The 24,263-nt window shown below is 40.2% G+C and overlaps 1 protein-coding gene across 1 annotated transcript in view; it reads right to left on the bottom strand.

Moving 5' to 3' along the window:
• PDSS2 (prenyl (decaprenyl) diphosphate synthase, subunit 2) overlaps positions 1-24,263 on the bottom strand; it is a 249,588-nt gene that overhangs the window by 50,770 nt on the left and 174,555 nt on the right. The window contains exon 7 of the mRNA XM_014531279.1: positions 16,427-16,501. Coding sequence (XP_014386765.1) covers positions 16,427-16,501 — 75 coding nt within the window. The remainder of the gene's footprint in view (positions 1-16,426; positions 16,502-24,263) is intronic.

The raw sequence follows: 24,263 nt of genomic DNA, 5'->3' as shown, positions 1-24,263 counted from the left end.
TGAAGTGATTTGCTCTGATTTATAATTCAATCACATTGGAGATAGTAAAGTAGGTATCTGGAAACTTCACATCCATGTAAATCAGGGGCAAGAAACTGGTAAGATTTGATAAATTTACGTAACTAAGTTCTCTTTTTAAAAGTGTTTCTATACAATAAATACAGCTACTAAAATTTTGTTCACAAATTAGAGAGAAGGGTTTACAAAAAATTTAAAAATCAGGAATTCTCTCGAACAAGACTGTCAAACTACAGCGGGAAGACCGGTGAGGGTTGGGGGGCAGGAGGGGGGGTGGTAAGAGATCAACCGAAGGACTTGTATGCATGCATATAAGCATAACCAATGGACATAAGACACTGGGGGGTAGGGGAGGCCAGGGGATTGTCAAGGGCGGGGAAAAAAAAAGGAGACATATGCAATACTCTTTGTAATACTTTAAGCAATAAAAAAAAAAATAGAACAATGGCAAAGGAAATAGAAAAAAAAGTCAAATAAAATAAAATATAATAAATTTTCACCCTAATCGGTTTGGCTCAGTGGATAAAGTGTCGGCCTGCAGACTGAAGGGTCCCAGGTTCGATTCCGGTCAAGGGCATGTACCTTGGTTGTGGGCACATCCCCAGTGGGGAGTGTGCAGGAGGCAGCTGAATTGATGTTTCTCTCTCATCGATGCTTCTAACTCTTTATCCCTCTCCCTTCCTCTCTGTAAAAAATCAATAAAATATATTTAAAAATAAAAAAAAATCAGGAATTCTTTGGTCTAGTGCCAGCCACGCCCTTCCTGCCCTACCCACTCAGCAGTTCTTGCTGAGATGTGTGGCAATAACCATGCTGAAGAGTGGTCATGATGAATGGAAGACTATTTTACAGCAGAAATCCTTCAGCAGTGGTATCCGTGGGATGGGGGAAGCTTCTAACAGCTAGAGGGCAGCAGACAGTCTTCAGATGGGTTGCACAGAAGTAGGAGGGAACACTAATTCTTTGAGATGAACAAACTGAACAGCACCAAGAAGGAACTTGGCTTGCTTTGAAATGCTGTGTATGCTGGTGCTTGACATACTATGTAAAAGTAGATGCAGTTCAATAGATTTTGTGTGCGTGTGCGTGTGCGTGCGTGTGCGTGTGTGTGTGTGTATGCATACTACATGACAGGCACTGTGGATATGTCTAGGAGCAATGCCTAATTACATCTTATAATTAGGCATTAATTAGGTATTACTCCATGACCTTTAGTAGAAGTTCAGAAGGGGAGAAACAATAAAGTTAGAAAGTAGTTTGGTATGTGAAAGAAGAGCTTTGCTTACAGCACAGAGAAGGGAGTGAATAGTTCTACCAAGGAAAGGTTTAAGAAGGCTGGGAATGGGGTGGGTAGCTGAATAATAAACTGAAATTAGCCAGAAATATAAGGTAGGGGATGACTTTGGGGCTGCTCACATGATATGATAGCTGGAAAGTGATCCAATAGAGTGAAAGCATATCCCAAAAGGAGGCTTCACAAGCTTTTATAAACTGATCTTGGAAATGACACACCACCATTTCTGCTGTATGCTATTGATCACACAGACTGGCCCTGCACAATGTGGGAAGGGACCACACAAGGAATACTAGGCAGTGGGGCTCATTGAGGGCCATTTTGGATGCTGGCTACTACAGAGGATTAGAGCACTGAGTCTATAGATCCGAACAGTTTAGTCTCTTAAAACATTCTGCAAGTAGTTTCATAGAAAGGTTCTTCTGATATACACAAGAGACTGTCTTGCCACTAAATAGAGCTATTGTTTTACTTGTGAATTTAACAGGTAAAAAGTGGCATTTCACTTAAATATGGGAAGTCATTTCATTTACTAGCCATTTGTATTTCCTCCATTTGTTAAAGATTACTGAGTATCTTCTATGTACAAGACATTGTTCTAGGTGCGTATGCCAGTGAGCAAAACCAGAGTCCTCACACTCATAGTTCTTACAGTCTAGGTAGGGAAACTAGACAATCAGATACCCTCACAAACAGATACACACCTACAAACTGAGATACTTCCGATGGGGGAAATGAACCTGAGTGAGGCTCGGGTTTTTGGGGATGGTTTCCCTGAGGAAGGGACACTCGAGCTAAATAAGAGATTTGTCATAAAGATGGAGAAGTATGTTCTAGGCTTTAAGGAGAAGGGCATATCTGAGGAACCGGAGAAGGCTATTGGGGCTGATAATGCAGCCAGTGAGGATGAGAATGATACAAGACAAGTCTGGAGGGACAGACTGGCATCAGACTATGGAGGGTTTTTTGGGTCACTTCCAGGATTTTGGTCTTTATCCCAAGAGGTATGAGATGTCTCTGGGGGTTGAAGTGGTAGCACAACAGCATCAGATTAGCATTTTGAGATCCCTGGTAGTGTGAAGAAAAGACTAAAATATGGGAGGATTGTATAAAGGGAGGCGAAGGAGGAAGTTATTGGAGTAGCTCAGCCAAGAGATGACAGAATCTTGAACCATGCAAAAGGGTAGGCATGGGTAAAACCAGGCGGCAGTTTATGCCCCTGATGGTGGGGGAGTGATGGCATAAACAAGGTACTGCTCTTGATTACTTCTATACATTGAAAGGATATGTCCCTGCAAAGTTCATATGCTGAAGCCCGAACTGCCAGTGTGTCTATATTCAGAGTAAGGGTGTGATTAAGGTTAAATGAAGTGATAAGGGTGGGGTTCTGATCTAATGGGATTAGTGTCCTTTTAAGAAGAAACACCAGAGAGTTGGCTCTGCTCTCTATCCACCATGTCAGCACATGGTGAGAAGGTGGCCATCTGCAAGCTAGGAAGAGCACTCTCACCAGAAACTAAATTAACCGGAAGCTTCATCTTGGATTTCCAGCCTCCAGAACTATGACAAATCAATTTCTGTTGTTTAAGCCACACAGACTATGGTGTTTTGTTATGGCAGCCTGAGCTGGCTAATATAATTACCTTCTTATAAATCTTAGGATTCAATGAATGATGTTGTGTAAGTATATTTATACTTTCTTTGCAACATCTTTTTGCCATGGTCTTAACAACCATCATATTAACATATTGCCTTAAAATTTGTTCTGGTTATCTATCTCTAGGTAACAAACCACCTCAAGACTTAGTGGCATAATTACAACAACCATGTTATTCTGCTCAGATTCTGTGGGTCAGGAATTCAGAAAGGGAACAGAAAAAAATGGCTTGTCTCTGTTTTGTGGTAGCTGGGTCCTCATTTGGGGAGACCTGAAAAGTTGGTAATGATTCAAAGGGCTGGAGCTTGCTCAACTGAGTTACCAGAGATCCACTTCCAATAAGATGGTTTATTCACCCACACATCAATCAGGTCCACCTGGGACTGGTGATTGGCGCACCTTCCCGTGGCCTCCCCACTTGGCTTCTCATAGTGGTTAAGTTCTCAGAGAGAGCAGATAGAGGGAGTGTTTAATGACAATGAGTGCTCCAAGACACTCTTTTATGGCCCAGCCTGGGAAGTCAGGTAGTATCACTTCTACCACACTTTGTTGGTTGAAGCATGCACAATATCACACTGAGATTCAAGGAAAAGGGACACAATCCTCACTTGATGGGAGGTGATGAGAGGAGAGTTAAAAAATTAGTGACTTATTTTTAAATCACCACACTCTACTTTTGAAGAGAATACTCAGGAGACAACTTTCTCTGCTCCTTCCCAGTTATGCTCTGGCTAAGGTGGCGACATAGGAGGTGGATGGAATAAGGCAACTACAGGGGTAAGGCTGGAGAGGGGCAGTTATTAAGGATGACTTCTAGGTTTCCTACCTGAGAACCTGGATGAATGATGGTACTCATTGAGAAGACAGAGAACAATGGAATGGGTTTGAAGGGAAAGAGCATATATCTGGTCTTAATATGTACTGAATCTGAGATGCTTGTGATACCCTTGAGTGGAAATATTGAGTAAGCAGCAAAATATTTGGCTCTACATCTCAGTAATCTGGGATGGAGATATACATTGGGATTCACTGACATACACAGACGGTAATTGAAGTCTTGTGCTTCATTTTCTGAATTGTCTATTCTTGTTCTGGGATCAGAATGGCATTCTATTAAACAATTTACATGCTTAATAGTGATGTTTCATCTCTCTGGCAAATAAACTGCCTTTTAAGATGTTTTACTGTGATAGCAGTCAATGAGTGACCTTGAGTACCTCTAAATGGTATATAAATTCAATTTAGCATTTAACAAATAAAAACATTCACCAACCAGACCCACTCTAAACTTGAGGGTCTACTTAATCAAAAGGGCCATTATAAGTACTAAGCTTAGTCATCAATAGTTTTTCTGCCTTCTCATATCTATATTTATCTTCACTTTATCACTTTTGCATATCTAACTTAATACTCCTATATTTGATTTCTAATATGTTCCCTTCACAATACATTTGCTGCTTTTCCTTTAAATAAAAACATTTTTTAATTAAAAAATGTATACAGTATTATTTCTTAAATGTGGTGGGCACTAGATGTTTTATTTTATTATTAAGCTATATATATGTACATATATTTATTTATGCTTGATACATTTTAAAACAATTAAATCACATTCAATTGCCTTTAAACCTGAATAAATTCAACATTTTTATTTGTAATGAATGACTTAAGACTGTGCCAACTATGAAAAAAATAGTTGTTAGTAAAATTATAGGTATTTATTATCGAAGTCTTGAATATGTGAGTGATATAAGTTTGAATAGATGCCCAGCAAACAATAAACATGACATGGCATATTTTACTAGCTTGTGAGTACATGTCTTGGGTACAGTGTGAGGGACAGGTTATGAGTAAAAGTATCAGCGAAAGACCTACATTAGTACCTATTTTTGCTAACTGACAAAAATCCGAAGAGAATTTTTGCTTTTACAGAAGAAGGCAAAAAGTGTAAAGATTGTTTAGTGTTTGTTTTTCACTGAGCCATTATAGAGGTAGTGCATACCCCGAGCAGCAAGTGTGACATCACCAAGCTATTTCCCTGGGAACTACACTCAGTATCTCAGCATCAAGTCGTCATAGCTTTGAACTGTGTCTGTGAGCATTTGAGCCTCATCTCAATTGATTCTGTTTGTCCATTAGCAAGATGTGTGCTCTGAAGTATCAGAAAGCCTAAGAGAGCTTGTAAGGATGTACATTTTGTGCAAAACTGGATGTAATTAAGCATTTCAATGATGGTAGATGCGATAAAGACATTGTGCATGAGTTGAACGTGCCCGTGTCTACCATTCGCTCTATTTACATGCAGAGAGATTCTTGCATGCAACCAAAGTTACTACTGGTTATGCCAGTAGCAAAGGGTCTCTTTTAGTCAGTATCCAGTAATAGATAAAAGAGAAAGTCTACTGCCTGAGTGAACTGATGGATGTACAAAGTATTGTATTCTGGTAAGTTATTTATACTTAAGGAGAAATTGGTCAGTCTTTTTATAAGCTGAAACAGAAAGCACTGGATGAAAGTGTTGTAAAAGTGGAATTTACAGGTAGTTCTGGGTGGTTTGATTGTTTTCTGAAGTGAGGGCAGTTTCATAGCTAAGGTTACTGGAAAGAGTGTTCAGCTGTTACTGAAGTTGCAGAGAAGTTCCTGAAGAACTTAAGAAAATAATTACAGAAGACAGTTATTCGTATAAGCAAGTTTTTAGCTGTGACAAAACTAAAATTTATTGGAAAAAACTGCTGAGCAAGACGTTTATTTTGACAGAAGAACATCAGGCTGAGAGACATGAGGCCCTGAAGGACAAGTTTACCCTGATGCCTATTGTTAATGCTATTGGTGATGCTTTTCTAGGTCTCTACTAAAGTACCATTTAGAATATCTGAGGGCACTTACAGGTATTGATAAGAAAAAATAAATAACCTAAATAGCCTGATAGTTTTTAAAGCAATTGAATTGGTAGTAAAAAAAAAAGTCCCCACAAAGAAAGGTTCAGATGGCTTCACTAGTGAACATTATTAAACATTTAAGGAAGAAATAGCACTAATTCTACACAAACTCTTCTAAAAAATTAAAAAGAGGAAAATACTTCCCAATTCATTTTGAGGCTGGCATTATTGTGGTACTCACACCAAAGACATTACAAAGAATTAAAAAATGACAGGCCATGCCGAAACTGGTTTGGCTCAGTGGATAGAGCGTCGGCCTGCGGACTGAAGGGTCCCAGGTTCGATTCCGGTCAAGGGCATGTGCCTGGGTTGCGGGCACATCCCCAGTGGGAGATGTGCAGGAGGCAGCTGATCGATGTTTCTCTCTCATCGATGTTTCTAACTATCTCTCTCCCTTCCTCTCTGTAAAAAATCAATAAAATATATTAAAAAAAATGACAGGCCAATATTCCTCATGAATATAGATGCAGAAATAAACACAATTTTAGCATATCAAATCCTACAATCCTATATAATAAAAGGCTAATATGCAAATCGACTGAATGGAGGAACTACCGGTCACTATGATGTGTGACCACCACCACCAGGGGGCAGACGCTCAAGGCAGGAGCTGCCCCCTGATGGTCATTGCGCTCCCACAGGGGGAGCACCACTCACCAGAAGCCCTGAGCTGGGTTCATGGTTAGAGAGCACAGTGGTGGTGGCGGGAGCCTCTCCCACCTCTGTGGCTGCGCTAAGGCTGCGCTAAGGATGTCCGACTGCTGGCTTAGGCCCGCTGCCCGTGGAGAGAGGGCCTAAGCCAGCTGTCAAACATCCCTTGAGGGCTCCCAGACTGCAAGAGGGCACAGGCCAGGCTGAGGGACCCCACCCCCCTGACCCCAGTGCACAAATCTCGTGCATCAGGCCTCTAGTATATATAAAAAATTGCATCATAATCAAGTGAGGTTTATTTCAGAAATGCAAGGTTGGTTTAACATTTGAAAATCAACCCATTAATTCACCATATTAACACACTAGAAAAGAATCTAAAAAAGAAAAAGGCTAAAAAATAAAATTATGATCAGTAAATACAGAAAAAAACTGTTAGAATCCAACATTAATTCCTGATAAAAACTCTCAGGAAATTAGAAATATAACGGAGCTTCTTTACTAATCAAGAACCTCTACAAAAACAAAAACGTGTATCTCACTTAATGATAAAATACTGAATGTTTTCCTTCTAGCATCAGGAACAAGGCAAGGATGTTCATTCTCACCACTTCAACATCGTATTGGAGGGTATAGTTGTTGGGTCTGAGATTTGGTTTTACCGTGCCATATAAAATAATGAGTTAGCCTGTTACTGTTTTGCAGATGCCAACAGAAGACACAAGTCTCCTGGGTCAGACACAAAGGACTTTATTATTCGTGGCACAGCAAGAAGCATATACATCAACATATTTGTGTTGGTTACTCTTGGCCCCAAGTCCTGCAGGGGCAATGAAAAGGGCTCAGATGGATACTATGCCTTCAGTGGATTTGTGTTATAGCTAAAGAATACTGTGTTTTGGGGAACCACTGCTTTTCTAGCAAGCTAGTAAGCAAGCCTACTCTTTGGGAGTGATAGATATGTTTATTATCTTGATTGTGATGATAGTTGCATTGGTGCACATATATATCAAACCACACCAGACTGTGCACTTTAAATATTTGCAGATTGTTGTACATCAATAAAGGTGTCCCCCCCCCCCGCCCCCGCAAAAGAGAAAAATCTTCCATTCTAAGCATTCTAGACCTTTCTATACCATTAATTTAACCAATATTTTTGGGCTACTACTAATGTGTTAGACACTGGTTGGGAATACAATGGTAAATAAAATCCCTCTTCTTATAGAAGGAGACTAAAAAGAATAAATAAAACACTAAATGATGACAACTTTGATTAAGAAAAAGAGAATTAAGTAGGGTGGCTACTTCAGATGCGTGGGGTGTTCTCTCTGGGAGGATAGTACTGAAGTAGAGATAGAATATCATGAAGGGGCCAACCATGTTGAAGAGGGAGAACACCTCTGGCATTAATTATTTTGGTTGCCTGACTGTTCTCATTTCCCTTCAATCTCTTGTAAATGACTGCTGAATTAACTTTCCCAAAGGTTAATCTGATCATATTATTCCTGTGTCTAAAAGTCTTCAATCCCTCTCTTATCTCAATTACTATATGATGTTAGTGCTACAATCTGGCATTACAGTCTTCATGCATGTGATAGAACCTACCTTTCCATTCTTCTCACTATTTCTTTACTTTTATATTGGACTTGAAAGCTGCCTGAGAGCCAAAGGATGATAAGCATAAAGATAAAACAAATAAAAATGGACAGAAATTATTTTGTCCCACAAAAACATAATAATATTCCTCATAAGAGCATAGTTGACTGAAAACACAATCTGTGCATGGAAAAAAAAAATAGAATGGATGTTTACAATTTTAGTGATTCTGTTAAAACCAGTTCTTTTCCAAGAGAACTGGATTTTCTTTAAAACCTCATTTTCCCAAGACTGGGGCCAACCTAACATGAGCAGAACTTTTGAAGACAGGGAAGAGGTGTGCTGTTCCCCATCTCAACACCAAAATGAGTTGAAGACACTTCCCTTGCAGAGGACCTTGATTAGACTCCTAGAAAGGAAACAGGAATGGGTGGGAAATAAATAATAGTCAGAAAAAGAGTGTGTTGAGGTCCCCAAGACCACCCTCAGCTTTGATGATTTATTAGGAGGATTCACAGGACTCAGGATATAGTTAGACTCACAGCTATGGCTTATCACAGCAAAAGGATACAAAGCAAAACTAGCCAAGGAAAAAGGTACATGAGATGAAGTCTGGAGGAAACCAGGTGCAAGTTTCCAAGAGTCTTTCCTCTACCAGTGGAGTCACACAGGATGTGCTTAATTTCTCCCAGAATTAACACATGTGAATGAACACATGTGATAACATATATGAAATGTGTTACCTGCCAGGGAAATTCATTGGAGACTCAGTGCTCAGGATTTTTTGTTGGGGTTGGTCATGCAAGTATCCTCTACCTAGCAGGTGCCAAAATCTCAGTCTCCCAGAAGTAAAGTAGGTGTTCAGCATAAACCACACTGTGTGTAGAAACACTGCTGAGAATGGTGAAAACACTCCTAAAATTTAGGTTCCCAGATGCCAGTCAAGGGTCAACCTTACAAATAGGCTTTTCTAAGGATAGTAAAATCCTTTTCTGCACAAGGATGTGCAATATGAATATGTTGCAAATTTTCACATGCAAAAATTCTTACTTTTTAATTAAAAAATCTCACTTTCAGAATTTTTAAAAAAAAATATATTTTATTGATTTTTTACAGAGAGGAAGGGAGAGGGATAGAGAGTTAGAAACATCGATCAGCTGCCTCCTGCACACTCCCTACTGGGTATGTGCCCGCAACCAAGGTAAATGCCCTTGACCAGAATCAAACCTGGGACCCTTGAGTCCGCAGGCCGATGCTCTATCCACTAAGCCAAACCGGTTAGGGTTCAGAATTTTTTATATACAGGATGTTCATAACGATTTTGTTTCTATCAGTAAAAAAAAAAAGGTAAACAAGTATGCAAAAATTGTGCAATGGCTTAGTAAATTATAATATAGTAGTATAAAACAATATTAAGTAGCCATTAAAATTATATTTCTTTTTAAAAGATGTTTTTATTGATTTCAGAGAGGAAGGGATTGGGAGAAAGAGATAGAACCATCAATGATGGGAGAGAATCACTGATTGGCTGCCTCCTGCATGCCCTACACCTGGGATTAGCCCTCAACCCAGGCATATGCCCTGACCAGGAACTGAACCGTGAACTCCTGGTTCATAGGTTGACACTGAACCACTGAGCAACACTGGCCAGGCAAAATTATATTTCTGAGGAACAAAAATGATTATTCTAGGGAGTAAATCAGTATATATCTATATCTATATCTATCTATATATCTATATCTATCTATCTATCTATCTATCTATCTATTCCAAAATGGGAGAAATGCAGAATGAATTCAGAAGGAAATACATTAGAATATAATCATGACTCATTTCTGGAGGATGGTTTATAGAAAATAATTTTTATTTCCTTCTTAACCTTTTTCTATGCTTTCAATTTTTATTTAATGAACATGTATTCTTTTCTAACTAGAAAATAAGTTATAACAATAAGATAATTATGTTTTAAAAGATTTTAGATATAAAGGTCTGTGGATTTAAAGCAAAGATTTTTGCTAAAGTGTTAAATACTTAGTGTGTACAGTGAGTAACATGAGTACAATGTATACAGCAGCTTGATTCTCAGAATGGCAAACGACCATTTAAAATGCACTTTTTCGCCCTAACCGGTTTGGCTGAGTGGATAGAGCATTGGCCTGTGGACTGGAAGGGTCCCAGGTTCGATTCCGGTCAAGGGCATGTACCTTGGTTGCGGGCACATCCCCAGTGAGGGGTGTGCAGGAGGCAGCTGATCGATGTTTCTCTCTCATCGATGTTTCTAACTCTCTATCCCTCTCCCTTCCTCTTTGTAAAAAAATCAATAAAATATATTTAAAAAAATAAAATGCACTTTTTCTATTTAATATGCTTTTTTCTTCAATTAGCTAACATTGAAAAAACAGTAGAGAGGGGAGATTTTATAAACATTAAAGAAAGTACATTAACTAATTTTTATTCTAAGGAAGAAATGGTTCACAAACTAGCAAATCTAAAAATAAAAATGCTCTTTTTTGAAAACTAGAACAAAGGATGAATTTCCTGAATTACTTTGAATGTTTACATGATCACAATTTATCTACAATCTGTATTACTAAAATAAGTCACACACATTTTCGAAGTTTTAAGAAGGGTTAGATAATTACACTACAAACTTCTGGAGAAGGTGATTTCAAACGTATTCAGTTCCAATTCCCCTCCATGTGCTTTAACGCATTTCCCTCATTACACAGACACTGCTCCACAGAAAGCTATTTTTGTATTGCCAGATAGATTCTCCAGCACCGCATCAAGTAGCAGCTGTACAGAAAACAGACCACTATTTATCCTCTTCTCCCTAGACAGATGAAGTGGCTTGCAGCTTATTTTAAATCACAAAGCAATTCTTTTGTGACTGAATTGGCCCAAGGCTAGGGAGGTTGTGCAACTCACTTCCCACGTGACCTCCACTTGTGGTGGCTCCCAGGTCCTGGCAGAACAGGAAAACCTTGAAGCACTCTATGTGGGGCAGTGCTCTGTGTGCCTCTGAATTGGCTCCTGGGCCAAGTCAGAAAAACTGAATTCTGAAAAGTCATTTCAATGGCAAGTACACTTAGAGAGGGGTTGGGTACAGGGACCAGAACTTTTCCGGTTAGGTAGAGAAACATGGTTAACCTAAATTGAACATGGGGCACAAATGGAGGATCAAAAAGACACGCTAAACAGTGGTTGAGCGTTCACCTGTGAACCAGGAGGTCTGGGTTCGATTCTAAGTCCGGGAACATGCCCAGGTTGCAGGCTTGATCCCCAGTGTGGGGCAAGCGTGCAGGAGGCAGCCAATCAATGATTCTCTCTCATCATTGATGTTTCTCTCTATCCCTCTCCCTTCATCTCTGAAATCAATAAAATATATATTATTAAAAAACCACACACACACACAACAAAAACCCCACACCTACTGCCTCAGTTCAGCTATGCAATTTTTTGCTATCTATCTATCTATCTTACCTAATAATAGAAAAACATGTAAATTGACTGTCCCTCCGCTACACTCACCAGCCAATCAGGAGAGTATGCAAATCAACCCAACAAAGATGGCGGTTAATTTGCATACATAGGCGTGAAGCAGCTGGACCCGCGAAGACTGAAGGCTCCGGCTAGAGTGAAGGCCTGGGTCCCAGGTGCCAGAGGAGAACCAGTGCCAGCAGCCAAGGGAAGGGAAGGCCTATTGCACGAACCTCTTCGTGCAACGGGCCTCTAATATATATATATATATAAAATAAATCTTTATTGTTCAGATTACAGTTGTTCCTTTTTTCTCCCCATAGCTCCCCTCCACCCAGTTCCCACTGCACCCCATGCCCTTACCGCACCCCTCATTGTCCTCGTCCATAGGTGTTCGATTTTTGTCCAGTCTCTTCCCGCACCCCCCTTTCCACCTGAGAATTGTCAGTCCACGCCCTTTCTATGCCCCTGATTCTATTATATTCACCAGTTTATTCTGTTCATCAGATTTTTTATTCACTTGATTTTTAGATTCACTTGCTGATAGGTATGTATTTGTTGTCACTTTGTTGTTCATAATTTTTATCTTTACCTTTTTCTTCTTCTTCCTCTTCTTAAAGAATACCCTTCAGCATTTCACATAATACTGGTTTGGTAGTGATGAACTCCTTTAGCTTGTTCTTATCTGTGAAGCTCTTTATCTGACCTTCAATTCTAAATGATGCTTTGCTGGGTAGAGTAATCTTGGTTGTAGGTTCTTGCTATTCATCACTTTGAATATTTATTGCCACTCCCTTCTGGCCTGCATAGTTTCTGTTGAGAATCAACTGACAGTTGTATGGGTACTCCCTTGTACGTAACTGTTTTTCCCTTGCTGCTTTTAATATTCTCTTTGTCTTTTGCCCTTGGCATTTTAATTATGATGTGTCCTGGTGTGGTCCTCTTTGGATTCCTCTTGTTTGGGGTTCTCTGTGCTTCCAGGACTTGTAAGTCTATTTCTTTCACCAGGTAGGGGAAGTTTTCTGTCATTATTTCTTCAAATAGGTTTTCAATATCTTGCTCTCTCTCTTCTTCTGGCACCCCCATAATTTGGATGTTGGTACGCTTGAAGTTGTCCCAGAGGCTCCTTACACTATCTTCATATTTTTGTATTCATTTTTCCTTTTGCTTTTCCGGTTGCGTGTTTTCTGCTTCTTTGTATTTCAAATTTTTGACTTTATTCTTGGGATCCTCTAGTCTGCTGTTGGATTTCTGTATATTATTCTTTATTTCAGTCAGTATATGCTTAATTTCTAATTGGTCCTTTTTCATATCTTTGAGGGTCTCACTAAATTTCTCAGAGGTTTCTAGAAGATTCTTGAGTAACCTTATAACTGTGGTTTTGAACTCTATATCCAGTAGTAGTTTGCTTTCCTCCATTTCTTTCTTGTGACATGTTTCTTTGTCTCCGCATTTTGGCTGCTTCCCTGTGTTGATAGAGTGTCCTTGTGTGGTAGGTGTCCTATAGGGCCCAGTGGCTCAGTCTCCCCAATTACCTGAGGTGGACACTCTTGGTGCACCCCTTTGTGTGCTGTGTGCACAGTCTTGTTGTAGTTAAGCCTTGATTGCTGTTGGTAACACTGGGAGAAACTGACCTCCAGGCCAATTGGCTGTGAGGACCAGCTGTGTCTACAATGGGAGAACTGCTGTGCTGGATGTCTCAGTGGGGCTTTGGTGCTCACTGAGTCTGCCCCTTGAGTGTGTTGCTTATGGATGTGAAGAGCTGTAGTCTATATGATCTCACACTGACCTCTGGGTACACTGTCTCTTGGATCCCCAAGGAGGTGCAAAGTCAGCCACTGCCTGAGACCACCCACCAGGAGCTACAGAGAGATCTTCAGATTCCTCCTCTTTGTTTGGGGTTTGAGGCCCAGCTGTGAAGCAATGCAGGCTGCTGTTGCAGGGTCTTAGGCCTTTTGGAAGCTTTGGAGCTCTCTGATCCAGCTGCAGTTTGTTAGGTTTTAGGTTGCAAAATGACAGGCCATTCATATGCAAAAGTTGCTGCGCACAGCTTGGGTGGGGTTGTAAATTGGGTGGGGCGGGGTCTCAGGGAATCATCAGGGTAGAGCAAACAGCAATGGCTGCTAGTCAACCCTTCTCTGGAGATGTCCCTGGGTCTCTGAGTCCCGTGGCCCCATGCAGGAACGATGATCGTTGCGAGCACCTCTGAGAGAAAGCCGCCCTTGCACTCCAGCCAGATGCCAGACAGTCTAGTTTCTCCCCGTATGAGTCTGGGTACCCAGAGTCTTGCCCAGAACTGGAGTTCAGAGCAATCAGGAGCTTGTATCTCCTTCCACAGAGCACCCAGTTTCCAGCCCGTTTCGCGTGCCGCTGTACCTCTGCACTTTCACACCTCCTACCAGCTTCAATGCGCTTTTTCCTTTCCTTCTAGTTGTATAACTTCCACTCAACCAGCTTTCCTGTTCTGGTTCTGGATGATCTTTGTTTTGTCTTTTAGTAGGAGTTTTGATGTGGTTGTGAGAGGCAGCAAGTACAGGTGCTTACCTATGCTGCCATCTTGGTTGTCCTCCATTATATATTTTTAAAAGGCATTTTAAATAGTTTGGCTATATTCAGAAATGTAACTGCTTAAAAAAGGTCTCTAGTGCATTAAAGGACTGTGTTTGGGGAGGTGGTGGGGGAAGAGGGCAGATGAACAAAGTATTACTATAGTTTCTTTGAGTAAAACCTACTCACTAATCAAAGTCAGCAACTGCTGCTTGCTACGTGGTGGGTCATATATGATCAACAGTCCTTCAAAGACTTTTTTGCTGCTTCATGTTTTCTTCTTCCCAGGAAGAAACAGATAATACGTGACTTGGAGTAAAAAAAACCTGGGTTCAGATCATGTCCCTGTCAAAATATGCATTAACAATTTCCAGGCACTATATTTTCCTGCCATTTATCACTTCTGAATTTTAGGCTTTACCTCTATGAAGTGGGTATACCAACAAATGTCCCCTTTTCATAGGTGATTGTGTAGAAAAAAGTATAAGCAAACTGTAAAGTGCTATCTAAGCATTTATTATTGCTGTTTCTACTACGTCTTCCTGACATATAGAAAGTACTCAACAAACCTTCACAAACTTATTAATGAACTGGGCTAATTATAGTGGGCAAATGGCAATAGTGGCTAAATCATGAACCTTTAAACCAATAACACTTTTACTTCAAACTTAATGGATATTTAACTGTAAAATATTAATATTTTACATAAAACTAAGTTGAACACCTTGAAAATATCCCAGGGGAAAACAATGCCTTGACTGCCAGAAGAGGTCACTGTATTCATCATATACAGGTGAATCCCAGGTATAGTAGATAGATACTAGCATAGCAGGTTTCATTTAGTTATAGAGGCAGTAGAATGAGAGGTTAGGAGCCTGAGCTCAGGGGTTTAAATCTCAACTAACAAGTTGTATGACTGTAGGCAAATTGCTTAACCTTTTCTAAATCTCAGTTTTCACATACATTAAAAGAGAAATGCAGTAGCATAGACTAGTACGATTTCTGTGAAGATTAAGTGTAATAACATAGGTGAATACTTACCATAGTGATGCCTGGTTAGCTATCGATCTTCATCAGGCTATCTACAGGATGACTTACTATGAGTGGAACTAAACCAGGAGTCCTCCATTTTACAATCTGCTATTAACCTTTAGCCATGGTGTATTATGGTATCTTTTTGACAAACACAGCAAAGGGGGACCACTGTGGTCATATATCCTACTAGGTCATCACATGCCACTATGCTGCTTGGGTGACCTTATATATGCTTACTGGGAACTGTAGTTCCCTGCCCTGAATATTAGCAGACGTCCAAAGGTATAATTCTTCACATTTCACTAACCACTCTCTGAACCATACAGACTCCCTGGGTTATACTTTCCAATTTCTTATCCAAGTTGCTCATGCTCTATGTTTCACTTCCAATAAAATTTATCTTTCTTTTTTCAAATGGAAATGTCAAAAAGCTTAAGATGTGCATACATGCATACTTTTTCTCATTTGCAGTGAGTGAAATCCTGCTAATACAGAAGCTATAATAGTGAAACACTATGATAGGAACTCCTTATAATAGTATATACCATGTTAAATGATGATGGTGGTCAATGAAGCAATTGCTTCACATTCAATATCCTAGTGAAATGTATTAACTACATTAAAAAAAAAGAGAGAGAGAGAGAGAATCTACCCCTTCTTGAGATGTCCTGCTAAGTGAGTAAAAAACCTTAATTCTAGATCTATAAAATTTATCAAAATAACCCAACTGTGAAACCATTGAGATTCTTATCACTGATAATTTAATAATGCAGTAAATTCTGGATCTTGGATATAAAAGACATTCCTCCTTCATGCCCTCAACAGTCATCTTCTTTGAAATCATGCCTACTCCTCTGGGACTGGGGAGGCCCCTCCTCTGGGGCAAGGCTGGGCCCAGTCACCTTAGCACGAGCTGTCCTTCCAGTCTGCCTATCTGTGACAGTGCTACCTGCCAGCAGCATCCTGGTGTCTACTGGGCTGCTGCAGATTGAACAGACTGTGAATCCAGCTAGAGGATAAGAGGTTGTTTTAATTGGCTAAATCTGTGATGTACTAAGCGTATGGCCATGAATTTGTAGCCAAAACACTAATCTAAAAAAAATGTCATGTGCAATTAAAACAGAAAACAAAAACGACATTTTCACTCATCAATTCTAGTTTTGCCACAAGGGTTTTTAAACTAACATTTTATAATGACTACCAAATCCTTACCTTTGCTGAAATAGAATTTTCATGGTATACTCCTTGTACCAAGTCCCTAAGGGCACTTGCTAAAAGTTCCACAACCTAAAAACAAGATAAAAAATTAAAAGAAATAATTTAAAAAATGTATCTGCATTTTTACCTCAGAAGGCCTCAGAAGGCTTAGGAGCAAGGCAGTATTTGTGTTTGGTAGAGAAAAAAACAGGGTTATGTGCAAAGATTCTGGCAAGTGGCACTGCCCACCTGGATAGTAAGAGCTGTGATCCAATTTTTTCAGTCATAAGTTAAGCAAAAAAATCTTGTAAGCACAGCATTTAACTAATATACATGAAAATCCAGTAATAGCCATTTTGAACATAAAATTAAATTTCATGTAACTAATGAAATTTTAACCCAATTTATTTTCTGTATGTTTATTTCTGTCAGGTGGGTACTTTTTCAATATCCCCATTTTGGGAGCCATTACAATGCTAATATTCATACTTAATATAGAAAGAAAAGCAAATGCAAAAGAATACTAGTAGTTAACCTTTCCAATGTGTTCATTTTGTTGTATTTAAAATGCACTATGGATATATTCAGTGTAGGGACTCTGGGTCAAACATACCTTATTTTCAAATCTGAAAATTTTTACAGAAACATTATATTGAAATCGCATTCATTAAAACTTATTAATTTCAAGGTCCAGGCTATTTTTAAAAACCACACACACAATCAAGCAAAATCAAAAGCTTTGAACTTGTTCCAGAATGTAAAACAAGCAGAAAACAGTAAATCGTCTCTTTGGAACTACTGTACAATTTAGAGTTGTTTGCATTAACCATCTTAATTCACAAGGATAAAATAGTGCTATTTATTATAATGATCACAGCAGCCATTTCAAACAAAAATTCCTCAAGGGAACTCTATCCACTTCTTATGAAGTCTTACTATCTTGTATATTTAGCTTCCAATATTATGCAGTTCTGTATCTGATTCTCACTCTTTGTTTCCTAAAATTTAGCTCAGTTTTGATTGAATTAAAGGATTTTATTTCAGCTTTTATCATTCTTGTAATTGAAGACGTTATTAAGCCAAAGGATACAGACCCAAACATCAAGATATTTCAATTTCAGGTACCCTGGATTTAATAAACATTTTCTTAGAGGCAAATTATATTAATTTGTAGAAAGGTTTGCTTTACAATTTTAACACATGAGCACTTATCTCCAAATTTATATTTACATATATACTGTATAACACACACAAGGCTGCTGATATGGAAATTTTGCTGATTAAAGGCATATCTTTTTCTAGCTCCTCAAATAGGTTAATTTGTAAGACCTATACAAAATCTTTTTTTTTTTTTAATCGCATTGCCCTTTAGGTAACCAAATGCTTAAGAAATATTGTAGCAATATGAGCTGCAGAGGAACTGGAAGGACAATGATCCTACAGTGTTACCAGATGTGTTGAGTTATTTAAGTGGGGAAAAGAGAAAAATGAATGGATTTCCCCCCCTGAAGGTATCAGATAAGCCCTAGTCCCAAATCCAGGAGGATTGAGTATCATCAATAGGTCTATGAAAGACTGTAACTAAATGCACAGCATCAGATTGGATTACAGTTTATACAAGCAACATCCCAAGATCCTCCTGATGGCTGGACACATAATACAGATCAATCACTCACTAAGAAATGTTATGGTTTTGAAACAGTTTGAGCTCTGAGACCAGCACTGGTAAAGCGAAGAGGGATTTACAAAGATAAAGTCTGACACTAAACGTCAAAATGACGGTATGAACTTTTAATAAAGAATCTGGATCTGTATTCCTTTACTTTCATAAAATTCCAGACCAGGCAGAAGCAAGAAAAACAGTTTATTCTCTGATTTGTCTTCTCTTAATGCAATCAGCATATTCAGGCAGACCTGTATTTACAAGTTCATAATCTGTAAATGACCTATACTTCCAAATGGTCATACGTACTTGGACAGAATATACCTTCATAGCCAATGACATTCATCATGGAACAAACTGGACTATTGTGGGTTAACAAGTCCAGGAAGATAAGAGATTACGAAAAGCAGGAATAGCCTACGGGAGTTGAATGTGTCCCAGGCAAAGTGACTTACTCAGTGCACACATAAATCTCTTTCCATTGCCTAAAAAGTTTACTTTTTAAAAAAATATATTTTTATTGATTTCAAAGAGAAAGTGAGAGAGAGATAGAAACATCAATGATGAGAGAGACTCATTGATCAGCTGCCTCCTGCATGATCCCCCGGGGATCAAGCCTGCAACCTGGGCATGTGCCCTTGACCAAAATTGAACCCAGGACTCTTCAGTCTGCAGGCCAAGGCTCTATTCACTGAGCCAAATCAGCTAGGGCTGAAATGTTTACTTTTAAAGTTACACCAAAGAGAGAGATGTGTTTAAGTATCATCCTCCTTTAAAATTGCAAATATTTACAGAAAGACAGCAGGGCTACCAGCTACACTACTTTAACAAAACTAATATTTTCTTTATTATACTAGAGGCCCGGTGCACAAAATTAATGCACTGGAGGGGGGTGTCCCTCAGCCCGGCCTGTGCCCTCTCACCCTCAGGAGCCCCTACCCTGTCGGGGCTCTGTGATGGATCACCCCAGCAGAGGGAGGCCCTGCCCACCCACTGCAGTGCTCCCACTGGGTAGCGTGGGCCTCCCTCTTTGGGGCAATCGATCGCGGGGCTCCGCCATCGATCATCCCCAAGAGGTAGGCCCCGCCCACCCGCTGCAGCACCACCACGTGGTAGCCTGGGCCTCCTTCTTTGCGGCAATTGTGAAGCCCCCCGATTGATTGCGTCGCCGGCCGGTGGCCTGGGCCTCCCTCTGCAGGGCGATCACGGGGCAATGGCCAGGCCCCTGACCAATCGCATTGCACCTGCCTTGGCTGGTCTGGCACCAGTGGGTGTCATAGTGTGGTCTTCCAGATGGCCCTCCATCATCCGGATGGTCAATCTGCTATTCGGCTGATTTGCATATTGCACTTTTATTATTATAGATGGCTTACCACCTCAGGCATTCACCTGTTTAGACACCTATTATACTAAAATATAAGAAAGCAGTTGCTTAATAATAATATTTCTTCAGACTCTTGAGGAATAATCTGTTCAAGCAACCCAAAATGGTAGCCAGGACAATGGCAGCCAGAGGATAATCCAGAAGCCTAAATGCTGGACCTCCTGAGGCTGAGTCCAAGGCCCAGACTTCTTGTGCTTTAGACAAGAGCAACCCTGAGAAACATTGAAGGACTTTTGTTTCTCAAGTCCAAGGGGCCAAGCAAACACTTTCTAAAGAAGATAGTCTGAAAGAGCCTGGATGTTAGCCACTCTCAGAAGCCCAACAGATTAGACTGGAATGACACAGAGCAGGTGAGGAGCCAGAGGCTTCAAGGCCTTACTACTTATTTCATTGTGAGATTTGGGGCAAATCAATGAATTTCTCTAAGCTTTGGTTTTCCTCAACTATAAAACAAGGAATATTGCAGAACATAATTCCTTAAAGTCCCTTCTAGTTCTAAGGTTCTGAGCTTCTAGAAATGTAAATCTTAGTATTTATAATTAGACATGTAAATGTAAAAACTACTTTTATGGCAATCTTTTCTTTTCTCACAGACCTTTTCTTCTGTCTGAACTCTAGTGATCATTTGTGAAACTTTTTGTACCCAATCCATCTTGGCTCCAATACCTAGAATCAAAAGGAAACAATTTCCATTTTTAAAAAACCATTCTGACTGGTAGCCCACCCCATCAGCAGTAAAAAAGCCCTACTTAGGTCAATTGCTGAGATCTGGGTCTTGGTGGGCTCTAAGGCTTGGGAGTAATTCTCACTTATTGGATTCAGATGACATCAGGTTTGAGTGTAAAACTGCATCAAACAAACAATGGCACTAGTTGTCCACTTCATTTCCTTCTCTAGTGAGTAAATATTAGAGCACCTAAAAAAGCATCTGAACATAATAAATCTCATTGAGTGTTAACTTATTAATCTCCTATACTTCTATATTATTACTCTATATTCAATATAAATCGTGGATAGATGAAAGGCACAGATTAGAAACCAAGATTATAGTGTCTTTTACACCATGTGCCCAAACAGCTAATCTAATAAAAGACAAACATGCAAATTGACCGTACCATCGCTATGCCTTAAGCCACGCCCACCAGCCAATCAGAGCAACTACATGCAAATTAAACCAACCAAGATGGCGGCCGGCAGCTACAGAGCTGAAGTGAGCAGGAGGCTTGGTTGCTCCAGTGATGGAAGAAGCCAAGCTTCCCGGCTGGCTCTGAGCTCCACTGAAAGCAACAAAGTTTCAATTACAGAAGGTAAATAAATCCCAGAATAAAAAAAAAGAAAAAAAGGAGAGGCTGGGAGCTTCCGTCGCCGAGAAGGGGGTGCTTGGCCAGCCTGAAAACGGCCCTCAGCCCCCCCCCCAGACTGGCCAAACCCCCATGGGGTGACGGTCCCCCCTGGGGGGGGGGGGCTTGACCAGCCTGCAAACAGCCATCAGCCCCTCACCCAGGCTGGCCACACCCCCATGGAGTGAGGGTCCCTGCTGGGGGGCTTAGCCAGCCTGGAAACGGCCCTCAGCCCCTCACCCAGACTGTCCAGGCACCCCAGCAGGACCCCCCACCCTGAATGGGCTGTGGCCAGCCTGCAAACGGCCCTCAGCCTCTAACCCAGGCTGACCAGGCACCTGAGGAGGGGACCCCTACCCTGAAGGGGTTGTGGCCAGCCTTCAAACAGCCATCAGACCCTCACCCAGGCTGGCCACACCCTCATGGGATGAGGGTCCCTGCTGGGGTCTTGGCCAGCCTGAAAACAGCCCTCAGCCCCTCACCCAGGCTGGCCAGGTACCCCAGCGGGGACCCCTACCCTGAAGGGGCTGTGGCCAGCCTGCAAACAGCCATTAGCCCCTCACCTGGGCGGGCCAGGCACCCCGGCGGGGACCCCATCCCTGAAGGGGCTGTGACCAGCCTGCAAACAGCCATCATCCCCTCACCCAGGCTGGACTGAGGGACCCCCCCCCCAAGTGCACAAATTTTTGTGCACCGGGCCTCTAGTTTTAGAAGAAAGTGGGTTTTAATTCAACAACAGAGCACACAAAAAGACTATTTTAACCAAATCAGAGAATTCTGTAATATTGATTTGTTGCATCCTGAAATAATTTCAGATTATATGATGGTCACTATCAATGTTATAAAATTACTTTAGCAGTATAGAGAGTAAACAAAAGGGATATTATTTTCTTCATTTGTGCATTTCTGGAGGTTGTAAAAACAGAATTGCTTACCTGTACATTCAAATGCAAAAATGCTTTTCTCTCCAATTTGTGCCATGTTTAAATATGACTCTATAGCAATGCTGCACATTATCCCCCAATCTTCTAACACCTTAGATTTCAGTGAGCCAGAAGTGGTAACCATTCACAATGGCATTGTTAGGAGCTGGCTTCTCCTGTCATCTCATTTTTTGGCTTTCAGGAAGGTCATGCAGAAAAGTAAGTGAACAGTGTTCTTCCTTCCAACTGGTATTCTTAAGCAACTGTCGATCTTTCTCATTTCACTCTCTACCCTCTCACCAAAGGAAAGGAATAGGTAATATTCATATGTACCTAAACCTTAGCACACATATCTGATACAATTGACCTTTGAAATAAATTTCATAAACAGTTATTTTACAGGACAAATTTCACCAATTTCAGGGGAATATATAATTGCTTCATTATCTTTTGGCAAAAGGGTAACTACAATTCAATGATTTTTTTAACGAAAAAACTAAAGTGATGTCTACCCTTATAAAAGGTGTTGTGATGATTATGCCCTGAATTATAATAAAATTCTCTTTATAAAAAATAGAAATTGAGAGAAGTAGTAAGAACACAACAGTGACCAAAAAATATCCTCACTTATATTGCCATACAAAGTTGTCTGTAACATATTCTTAAGGTGGGTAAAAAGCTGGTTACACAAAAGAATAGCATGATATGTATTTTAAAAACAAAAATGAGGCCAATTTATGTGTTTAAACATGTAGAGAAAAAAGTGTAAAAGGAAAGATAATAATATTAATAATGACAATGTGTAAATGGTAAGATTCTGGATGATTTTTTAAAAATATGTTTATACTGACTTTACAGAGAGAGGAAGGGAGAGGGAGAAAGAGAGAAGCATTGATTGGCTGCCTCTTGCACTTCCCGTACTGGGGATTGAGTCTGCAACCCGGGCATGTGCCCTGACTGGAATTGAACCCGTGACCTTTTGGTACATGGGGCAATGCTCAACCAACTGAGCCACAACAGCCAGGGCTATTCAGGATGACTTTTAATTAAAATTTTTTTCTTCAACTTTTCTGAATTGCTTAAATTTACAACATATTACATTTCCTCCCTCTTTATTATACTGCTTTAATAATCAGATAAAACAATAAACCTACTTCCATGGAGGGGAGAACATGGGGAAGAATACCCTGCTTTTGGTCTCAGAGAAGCTTCATGCTGTGCTGTGTTCAAATTCATTTATGGAATATATCAATCAACAGTCCCTGGATTAGCAAGAACAGGATCTGCAAGGCTGGTAAGCATTCTGTGTAGACAAGTTATTCCTTTCCCAATAAATGGGAATAATGTCAGTTAGTATTTGACAGATGGAATAAACTCACCAGAGTTGTAGATGTTTAACTAGGAAACTGGAACACTTTGGTTTGAGCAGAACACCTATCCTAAGTTAAGAGTAAAATGCAGCTAAATTTTTAGAAAAAATGTTAACTATAAACTAATGTGGCCCAATTAAAGCTAGGCAGCATAAGCTAACTGAGCTGATATAATAAGGCAGTAGAATTGTATTTTACTTCACTTAAAAAAGGTTGCTACATATGCAATATGCTTGGTAGGTATATAAAAACTGTGGAGGCTATTACAGATTTATAATCTTCTTTCAAAAACTTGTGCTGGAAAGGTTATTTTAATGATGGTTTTTACTCCAGTGTGGAATGACAAGACAACACGTGATCCATCACTCTATTTAGGAGGCAAATGAACACATGGCCCTCAGCCTTTACTACTCTTTACAGCTGCTAGTAAAGGAAACAGTTCTGTGTGCACGCATCTGCAGTGCTGATGGCATTAATTACACGCAAATTTATTGCACTCCCCCACCACCCCCAGAACAAATAGTGCATAAAGCAGTAGCAAAGGAAAGTGCCCTTGGGGAAGAATTATTTCTCATATACATCCTGGGAGGAACAAAAGAGGAATTTAATGTAAACATGTCCTTTTCAAAGAGCTTTGGCACTTGAAGGAATATTGTTAAGGTTGGTTTTTTTTAATACACAAAACCTATACTGTCACTAAAGAAGTCTTACAGAAAAATACATTTATAGATAAAGGATGCTGAATAGTCTGCTAATGGTAACCAGAGCAGTTAGCAACACTCTTTAGTTCCTCTTCATACAAATGAGGCACAAAGTATTTGAGAGATGCATTTAAAGAGGGAAAGACAACACTACCAAGGTAAGGCAGACAAGGAATGGCGAAGGAGTAGTGCTCACCCATAAAGAGACCAATAATAACCTCTAACATTTGTAAAGCACTTTATCATTTATAAATTGGGTTTAAGCAAACTACCTCCAGCCACATGGATTCAGTCTTCAGTGCGCAGCCAGAGCTACCAGGCTGGCAGGCTCAATGGAGAAGCAACCTCGAAAGAACACAGGGAGCAGGAGCAGTGGCCAAATAAGGGGTGAATCTACTCACCCACCACCTGGGCACACACTACCCAGATGAGCCCTAATCTGCAGTGCTGATTAATATAAATGAGGGGCTT

This window comes from Myotis brandtii, unplaced genomic scaffold (assembly GCF_000412655.1).
Source record: "Myotis brandtii unplaced genomic scaffold, ASM41265v1 scaffold8, whole genome shotgun sequence".
Lineage (NCBI taxonomy): Eukaryota > Metazoa > Chordata > Mammalia > Chiroptera > Vespertilionidae > Myotis > Myotis brandtii.
The sequence above is the reverse complement of the archived record's forward strand: the minus strand, read 5'-3'. Positions and strand labels throughout refer to the sequence as shown.